Raw genomic sequence first — 9,899 nt, 5'->3', positions numbered from 1 at the left:
GCGGGCGGCGCCAACCCTAGCGCATCAGCCACCTCCGCCACCCGCTCCGCTAAGTCCGATGTTGAAATTGCTTTCAAAGTGTATACGAGGATACTCACTGGCTGATGTATTAGTTCGTCCATGTACGATCGCCACGGATGTACCTCTGAGCAATTTGCTCCACTTGTTCATGCAAGCTGTACTAAAACTGTTATTGTTCTTCTTGCTCCTGTGATGGATTTTCTGAACCTTGCACTCGCTCCTGCACCAGTACTTCTTCTGCTCTGTTTCCTGTGATGGACCATGTTAAAACTGCTCTTATCTTTTTGTTTTATTAGGCTCAGATAAGCAGTTATGATCTGGGCAACCGTAGGTAAGTAGTAGGAGTAACTACGTTTGTAAATCAAAACTGTTTCACTGATCTTGATAATCTGCAGAACAACTTCAAGCTCATAAGTTGCAGATCAAATTCAAGTTGTGGCAACAACAAAAAAATGTTCTGTCTATTTTGCGTCGCTGAATTCATGTCTTTTATCATCAACTAAAGCCTGATCCTTCTGGGAGATGCCAAAGTATTTAAAAATTTCAATGAGTCATCGAAATGTTTGGGGTCAGACAATCATCATTTTGTAACTTGCCTGTTGAAACATATACAGACCTCCAATGCAACGACTGGCGCATGTCCATGTCTGAACCATGACTGCTTTTAGGAATGCAGCAGTGAATGGAGTTTGAGTTTAAGCTCTTCGTCCCATTAGTCTAGAGCTCTAGGCCTATTAGCTTATTTAGACTCCTCAAATGCAGAATTTAGGTCAGGTAAGCGCACATAATTGCTACTCCCTCCGTCCCAAAACATAAGATCATTTTTGACAGTATCATAGTGTAAAAAATGATCTTACATTTTGGGATGGAGGGAGTACAAGTTTAGACCATCTTGTGTACCGCCAGTTCCATTGTGGTCAGTTGTGGCTGTTGTCTGGTTCGGTTTGGTTTTGGCTTGGTGTATCCTTGTTCTTAGTTCGACTATTGGAATTATCTCTAGCATGCATCTTGTTATTTGAATGTTGCATATTGATGGTACACTGTAATTATGCATTTAGAAACTAGAAATACTTGTTATCTGAATTATTATTATTTCGCATTACAACATTGCAACATGTGGATTAACCTTTTTGTAGTGACTAGTTAATTGCCCATGTGTTGCAATGGGGGTATAAATATTTAAATGGCTCAACACCGAACACGACAAACATATATCCTTAGGATTCTCTTGCGCCTTGCTAACAAAAGATCCTTCAAGCAACATTGTCATTTTTTACTGATAAATGGAACTCCTTAATCGTCCTCCACCTACTATTTCTGTCCACACTTCAAATTTTGAGGGATTCTTTGCCATTTTTCCTCTCCTCTAAGAATCGTCGAACAATAAGGAATTAGTGTATCCACCAAAGTCCTTTATGTGCCTCTACATGTTGTGTTCTCTCACTGTTCCCCTTCTTTAACGCTTCTTACCATTTACTCTTCTGTGAAAACATTTCTTACAGTGTCAATGTTCATGATTTACAGTGTGAAGTAGTCATATTTTTCATTGAAATCTAAGTGCAATCTGTCAGTCTTGTTGCTAACTGAATTTACAGTATCTAAGTGGTCTTCAAATTCTGCAGCATTTATGTTCATGACTTACTGAACTATGTTATCTTTCTTAACAGTGCCTTGATCTAAATAGTTGTATTTTAGCTCCATAGTTATGTGTAATTTGTGCCTTGATTTTCCGTCATCTCTGAACGTTGCCGTTCCTGTGCTTGCTACTCCTTAATTCACACATGCACAGGAGGTACAAGAGGTTATACTGAACCTAACCCTCCAATATTATATGTTTTGATCTCCTTTCTGAATTCCCTTTTGTTATTTTTAACTCAAACAAGTACCCAGATTTATAAAGATCTAGTGAGCATTGCCAATGTTGGGGAGGGAGTGATCTGAATTGGTTTATGTGACTCATCCTCATTAACTTTTCTCTCCAACCTTTTTCACAGTACAAATGATAATAGTTTACAGATTGTAGTAGCTGTCTTTCTAGTGCAAACTCTGATTTTGTTGATAATTTAAGTCTGAACTTTTCTGATAGTTTCAGACTTCCTTTTGTAGTTTCATTGACTATGCATGAATCCCATCATTTAGTTGTATTTTTTACTGGTATACACGAGGGCGATACGAAATGCTTGTCTTTGATCCAAAAGCTATACAAGAAGATCTTCAATAACCGCAATGGCAATGTCGATTTATAACCTGAAAGGCCTACTGAAGTGGCAAGTGGAGCAAGTTTTTCATGCAGGGATTCAGAAGTTAACTTAGGACTACTCCGGTGACAGCAGATCGATCGATGGTGTCTCGTCTCGTGCTGACCGCTGAGTCTTAACCCGCACTTCCAGATCGATTGTCCTGCCTCGTATTGGCGACTGTGACAAGCAGATCCATGGTGGCCTGCCGGGCGGACGGTGCAAGTGGTGGTACGGGCTATGGACTGGGCGGGCCATGGCTCATGGGTCAATTGCTCTCTGTCCCAGACTGTGTTTGCTATGGGCTGGGCGGGGCCATGGCCCATTTTCCTAACACATAGCTCCGCCAGTCCATGTCTGAAGTCTGAACCCCCTAAAAAAAAGTCTGAGGTCTGAACCGTGACTGCTTTCACGAAAGCTACACTGAATGGAATTTGAGATTCAGCTTCGTATATCCCAATAGTCTAGAGCTCTAGTCCCACTAGCTTACTTAGACTCCACAAATGCAGAATTCAGGTCAGGTAAGCGGACATGATTGCTAAAAGTTTAGACCATCATGTGTACAGTCAGTTCCATTGTGGTCAGTTGTTTGGTTTTGGCGTGGTTCCTTGTTCTTAGTTCGATTATTGGAAATATCTTTAGCATGCATCTTGTTATATTTGAATGTTGTATATAGATGGTACTATGTGCTTATGCATTTAGAAACTAGAAGTATTTGCTACCTGAATTGTTATATTATTTTGCATTACTTTTTTCTCAAATACGTGAAAGCTTGTGTGTCATTGCATTGATAGAAGGAGTTGAAACTTGAAAGGGGTAAAGGGTAGCCACGGATGTACCTCTGAGAAATTTGCTCCACCTCCACTTGTTCATGCAAGCTAAAACTGTTGCTCTACTTCTTGCTCTGTGAGTCTGGAATGGTACTTCTGTTCTGCTTTGAGATATATACTACTCGTGTGAGTATAATCTTGTTTTTTTGTGTATTGGGCTGGAATATGCTTCGAGATATATACTACTCCTGCAGTTCTGATCCCATGGAGAATTTATAAGCTATGCGTCAGTGGTACAATCTAGTTTTATGGACATATATCTAGTTGACAATAAACAATAACGTACTAAAACAAAGGTTGATGCAGAATCAGCATGAAGTAATCTATTACATACTACATCATGTAGATGGATTTACATTGAGAGAAAAGGGGATTAGAATGTTATTGATACGAAATCAGGCTACCCTAGGCGTTTAGTCAAGTGATACACATCACCATTTTCTGTAGCTGTGTTCTCCACGCCATAACGCACCACAGTTTGTTTTCATCAGTTGCTCAAGCCACCAGTGAGCCGCCCCTATTTTTGTCAGCCTAGTGAGTTTTCCATTCCTTGTGCAACTGGCAGTAGCAACTGGCAGTAATTGTAGTTATATCTTGTTGCAGTGTCATACTAGTTATTTGGCATATTACGTCGCAGTAGTGATCATATGAAAAATTGCTTTGTCGGCGCCGACAAGACTGTTGAGCTATTTAATCGTATTTTTACGATTTATGTATCAGCTGCTCAACTGGTAACTGTCCTCTGATACATCAATATCAAGAAATGATCCCAGTATCTGAACCAACAAGCTACCGACTGAAAAGAAAAACAAGAGTCAATATTCTCGCTGTGGGAACTACTCCCTCCTGTAGGAAATCTATAAGGTGTTAATTTATTATCCAAGTTTGAAGTACAGTATTACAAATCACAATCACAAGAAAGTACTTCTGGAAAAACATAACCTTATTGTGCCTCAACATAATCCACATATTCTCAGATTAGTTGTTGGTCAAAATTAAACTTGGATGGCCAAACTACGGCCTACATTTCCAAACAGTGAAGGACAGTGATGGTTTATACTGCAACTAGTCATTAACTTTCATCGTTGCAAATTTGTAATGCAGAATGTATCTGAGAATGTGGTGGCTGGTGAATAAGTGCCTATGATGAAGATAGCTCCAATAAGTCAAGTAATGCCCCATCTGTCGTCTTGGAAGGGTCGTCCGGGTGCACTTGGTTTTCTTTGTGCCGGTCGTCAACTGCAAGGCTGACTATGAAGCCGGTTTCTTTGCCAAAGGCATCTCAGTCGGATCAACAACGACTTTATATGCAGCGAAATCCATCTCCGCAATGCTTGCATCTGCCATGCTGGCATTTAGATTCGCAATTTCTTATGCGCGTTTCGGGATCGTAATCACATCCTTGGGGCTTGGCACTTTAAGCTTCAAATACATGTAGCATGGACGGGCCATGAACTTCGCGTAGGCCGGCCAACCAAAGATGGTGTGATACTCACTCTTGAAGTCGACGACCATGAAGGACAAGGACTCTTTGCGGTAGTTCTTCTCGTCGCCGAATGCGACTGGCAAGGAAATTTGAACGGGTGGTTTGGCACGCATGCCAGGGACCACCCCATGGAAGGTCATCCCAGTCGGATTAAGCTTCGACAGGAGAATTCCTATTTTGTCCATTATACTTGTGTACAAAATGTTCAGTCCAACTCCTCTGTCCATCAGCATGTTTCGCAGTCGGACCCCATTGATGAGTGGGTCCACCACGAGAGCCTGGCGTCCGGGATAAGGTATATCTGCTGGGTGATCCGGCCGGTCAAAGGTGATGGGTGTCTCTGACCAGTTCGATAATTGGGGACCGGCCCGGCCCGGCCATCGGGCCTACTAAATCAGGCCCGAGCCCGGCCCGAACCTAGAAAAGCCCGACATGGCCTGTTTGGCCCAGCCCGACCACGGCTAAAAATCCATTTTTCACAGGTCCGAGCCCGACCTGATCAACCCATCGGGCTTGATTTTCAGGCCGGAGCCCGGCCCGATGGCATGTTCGGGCTCAGCTCGGCCCAAGATTTTCGGGCCGGGTCGGGTCGGGCCGTTCGGGCCGGGCTGCCCATGGCCAGGTCTAATAGGACGGCCTTCTCACCGGGGTATCCATCCGAGTTGCAGTCCTCTGGCCAGCCGTGTGACGAGGATGTGACGAAGCCATTGTGGGAACTCGGCTCTTAGTCCCTCCTAGGATCCAACTGCGTGAAGCCAGCCGGTCACGAGACAGTGAGATGAGCTCATTCTGTGACGACCCCGTTAGCAGGTTGCTGGATAGCATCAGCCAGCTTGGGTCGCCGCCCGGACATTGTTAGTCGGGGTGCCAAGGATTTGGATATCATCGGGGCCTCCGAGTACAAAATTGTTGTGTAAGTCCCGCCCTCGTGGGATTACCGAAGGGTTGGGGTGCCGCGGCCGACTGCTGTCCAGCAGATCATGCTCCCGAACAATCAGGTTGTTCTCAGTCTGAGCCAGCCGGGCACGCTCCGCCAGAATCTCCTGGCGTGGGCCTCAAGGGCCTTGTCAGCCGGCGAATCACCCGGAATGGGGGTGTGAAGGACCCGCTCGGGCGCCTCACGATGTTCTCTGGTGGCGGGTCCTCATCAGTTGCGCTTCCACCGATTGTTGTAGTTGGGTTGGCAGTAGCCTTCCCGTGACTCGGTTCGGGTGGTGACGTGACAACCATGAAGGCTTCTTCCACAGATGTCTATGATCCGCAGATCTCTTCTCCTGAGAGACGGACTCCAAGAGAGGATAAATAGACTCAGAGTCCATCATCCCCACGAGCCGAATTGCGGGATGACCGAACTAAGGACGAGGTTTGCCGAATTGCTTCCAGCGACTACCGAGGTGACGTGGCATCCTTAGCGAGGGATCACTGTAGCTTAATTATCCGGGCATCACATGGGTGCTCCCCCGAGCCGACATGTCAGCGCTATTCAACCGGGCATCAGGATGCCATGCCGACACGTCGATGGGGAACTCGAGAACTCTGAAGCGGATGCTGCCAGCGGGAACCGATAATGAAGCCAAACGCAACATATCATCGTTAGAAGCTTGCCCCACGGTGGGAGCCAACTGTCGTGGATATAATCCTAACAATACTAGAAGGGTTATGAATGTAGAGGCAATTGTATCTAGTGAACAGTGCAGTTGGGAGTATGCTCAAGGAATTATACAGGTTCGGGCCCTCTACAATGGAGGTAATACCCTACTCCTGTGGTCTCTTAGCTCTTGGCATAAGGTATAAAGTGTGGATGTTCAACCATCAGCCTGTGGCTTCTCTCCTAGCTTATATAGAGTGCACCAAGTAGGGGGTACATAATGAGTTGGTATTAATGCTATTCATGGCCTCGGGTGTGGCTGACTGTTTCATGGCATTTATTATTGGTAACTTCTGTATTTAGTTAGATTATACCACCATTGGGTAACTGCCATCATTAAGGCGTCGTGGCCGAGAGAAATCTAGGGAGCCGTCGTCTGATGGCCTAGCCGACTGCTCCCTTTGTCTCCGGCCGAGTGCTAGTATTCGATAGTCGGGCGGCCTGGCATCTGACTGTTGGAACTTAGTGTGGTCTCATGCCACCCTCCTTGTCTTTGGTGGGATAACTGTGGAGCCCCCTGGCCCATTGCTTTCTGGGTCATACTTTATATATATGAGTCATGTGCCATTCGTATACTTGGGCCTACCCCGTATTTGCAACCCCGACATTTACATGGCCATCTTCTTCCCCAAATCACCCGCACAAGGAGCCGCGACCGCTTCCTCCGCTTGATGGCCGTCGGGCCCCGGCGGCAACCTCGAGCTCACATCCATGGCAGAGCTACCGCGGCCACCCGAGAGCTTGAGGGGCGTGATGGCCATCCGGCGTCAATAGCGACTTCGAGCCTGCATCCATGGCAGCTACCGCGGCCACCCGAGAGCTCAGGGGCGCGATGGCCGTCGGGCCCCAGTGGCGACCTTGAGCCCGCATCCATGGTCGAGCTACCGCGGCCACCCGAGAACTTGAGGGGCGCGATGGTCGTCGGGCCTTGGTGGTGACCTCGAGCCCACATCCATAGCGGAGCTGCTGCGGTCACTCGAGAGCTCGAGGGGAGCGATGGCCGTCAGGAATGAGCCGCGAGGAAGGGACGGCCGAAATCAGGAGCTGGCGGCAGGGGCGGTGGCGGTTGACATGAAACATCCCTCCCATCAACGGTTTTCTGGTATAGATGGAGCTGAAAATTTTGCCTACAAAACTCCATATCTTGGGAACAAGATTTTTCTTAGGGGGAGCTATATAAATTTTTACAGGACCGACCGTTTTTGAGGGATCTGGAATGGACATTTTTTCACTCAAAACTGTCATAAAACGGTGGTTATTTTACAATTTCGGGACCTTTCTATGGAATTTGTTAGAGATGCTCTTCGCGGACATATCTTGCTTAGATTGTGCATTGTAAAAGTTAGGGGTTTGGTAGTGTTTGGTAGTGTACCCTGATGAGTGACGATCATAGATTTCTGGCCTTATTTCTGGCCTCGACTGCTTTGGTGAGTACATGTTGCCATGGATGAAAGATCCGAGAGTATGGTTCAAAGAAATGAAGCCAAAAAAAGAAATAGGAGTTCTATTACTCAAAAAAGAATCAAGAAAGCAAACGGGAGCGGCAAACTGAACTGGGGACATTTTCGGATTCAGATAAGGAAATCGGAACACAGCACCTTCGCGTCCCACAACACCTTCCCGGTCCCGCAGACAAACCTCTCCCAAATCCCAGTCGCCCGCCCGCCCTCGATCGACAGCACCCTTTCCTAGCTGCAGTAGAACCCTAGCAGCAGATCGGGCATCCGCCGGCCGGGATGGAGGGGCTCGACGTCGACGACGTCTTCCACCACTACCGGCTGAGCCCCACGGAAGTGGACGCCGTCACCTACTACCTACCACGCCTCCTCTCCGGCGAGACTCTGCACGGCGTCGACAAGCTCATCCACCGCGCCAACATCTCCGGCTGCGAGCCCAAGGATCTGACCGCCCGGTACGCGCCCGTGCCGCAGGCCGTGAGCAGCCGCGACCGGTTCTTCTTCACCACGTGCAAGAGCAAGAACGGGAGCAAGCACCGGAGCGTGCGCGGCGCCGGCACCGGCACCTGGACCATCCAGAAGACCACGGAGATTTTCCACGCGGGAGTCAAGGTCGGCGAGGTCAAGAACCTGTCCTTCAAGAAGAAGGGCAAGTCCACCAGCTGGGTCATGGAGGAGTACCGGTGCCTGCTGCCGGGGGCCACCGTCAGCGACGGGGTGAAGGTCTTCTGCAAGATGCACTTGGCTCAGCATGCCCCTGACGCGGCCCGACAGGAATCGGAGGCGTACAAGCTTCAACAACCGCAACCGGAGGCCGTGACCCAGAGCACGCACGCGCAGAAGAGGCCAGCAACCGCTGCCGCCGCCGAGCCTCATCCGGCGCGCCCTCAGAAGAGGATGCGCGGTGCCGTCCCGGTCCCGGCACCTGCCACATCGTCGTTCACCGCTGCAGCACCGGTTTTCTTGCCGGATGAATCCGTACCTGAAGCTGACGACGACATGGCCCGGTTCTGTTGCACAATCGATGAGCTTCTCGGGTCACAAGCGGAGGAAAATCTCCCGGTCGGAGCTACTAACAGCATCGAACAGAATTTCTACTTGGAACCAGAGGGGCTTTTCGCTGATGCTGCAGAAGAAATCGTCCCGCTCGAAGCTGACGAGCTGGAGTTCCTTAGGACCTTCCTCGATGAAGAAGCAGAAGAGTCGACGAACGACAAGTCATCCATTGCCCAAGACGTGGGGACTTACAAGCCGCCGCCGCCGATCATCTTCCATGATCCATTTGAAGCAGCGTGGAAGGCCGAAGAGGCGCTGGAGAAGGAGAAGAGGTGCAATGCCGCGGCCAATCTTCACGCTGGAGGGCACAGCAACTTCTTCTCGCCTGCAAGTGTCTACTAAGTCCGATGTTGAAATTGCTTTCAAAGTGTATACGAGGATACTCACTGGCTGATGTATTAGTTCGTCCATGTACGATCGCCACCGATGTACCTCTGAGCAATTTGCTCCACTTGTTCATGCAAGCTAGTAAAACTGTTGTTCTTCTTCTTGCTCCTGTGATGGATTTCTGAACCTTGCACTCGCTCCTGCACCAGTACTTCTTCTGCTCTGTTTCCTGTGATGGACCATGTTAAAACTGCTCTTATCTTTTTGTATTAGGCTCAGATAAGCAAGCATGATGCACTTATGATCTGGCCAACCACAGATAAGTAGTAGGAGTAACTATGTTTGTAAATCAAAACTGTTTCACCACTCTTGATAATCTGCAGAACACCTACAAGTTCATAAGTTGCAGAGCAGATTCAAGTTGTGGCAAAAAAGAAAATTTGTTCTGTCTATTTACAGTGTGGAGTAAACAGTTATTACAGTGTCAATGTTCATGATTTACAGTGTGGTGTAGTCATATTTTTCCTTGAAATCTAAGTGCAATCTGTCTGTCTTGTTGCTAACTGAATTTACAGTATCTAAGTGATCTCCAAATTCTGCAGTATTTATGTTCATGACTTACTGAACTATGTTGTCTTTTTGAACAATGCCTTGATCTAGCTAGTTGTACTTTAGCTCCATAGTTCTGTGTAATTTGTGCCTTAATTTTGTTGTTCCTGTGCTTTTTACTCCTTAATTCACACATGTACAGGAAGAACAAGAGGTTAAATTGAACCTAACCCTCCAATGTTATATGTTTGGAACTCCTTTCTGAAATCCCTTTTGTTATTTTTATCT

The 9,899-nt window shown here is 47.4% G+C and overlaps 1 protein-coding gene across 1 annotated transcript; it reads left to right on the top strand.

Annotated features, from left to right (window-relative positions):
* The first annotated feature begins 7,813 nt into the window (after window positions 1-7,813).
* On the top strand, window positions 7,814-9,270 carry LOC125523942. Its single transcript, XM_048689014.1, has one exon. It carries the CDS (start codon window positions 7,959-7,961, stop codon window positions 9,075-9,077), a length of 1,119 nt encoding a protein of 372 aa, XP_048544971.1. The 5' UTR covers window positions 7,814-7,958; the 3' UTR covers window positions 9,078-9,270.
* Window positions 9,271-9,899: the final 629 nt, after the last annotated feature.

The sequence above is a fragment of the Triticum urartu genome, chromosome 7, assembly GCF_003073215.2.
Source record: "Triticum urartu cultivar G1812 chromosome 7, Tu2.1, whole genome shotgun sequence".
Classification (NCBI taxonomy): domain Eukaryota; kingdom Viridiplantae; phylum Streptophyta; class Magnoliopsida; order Poales; family Poaceae; genus Triticum; species Triticum urartu.
Note: the sequence above shows the minus strand (reverse complement) of the source record. Positions and strands in the feature narration are given on the sequence as shown.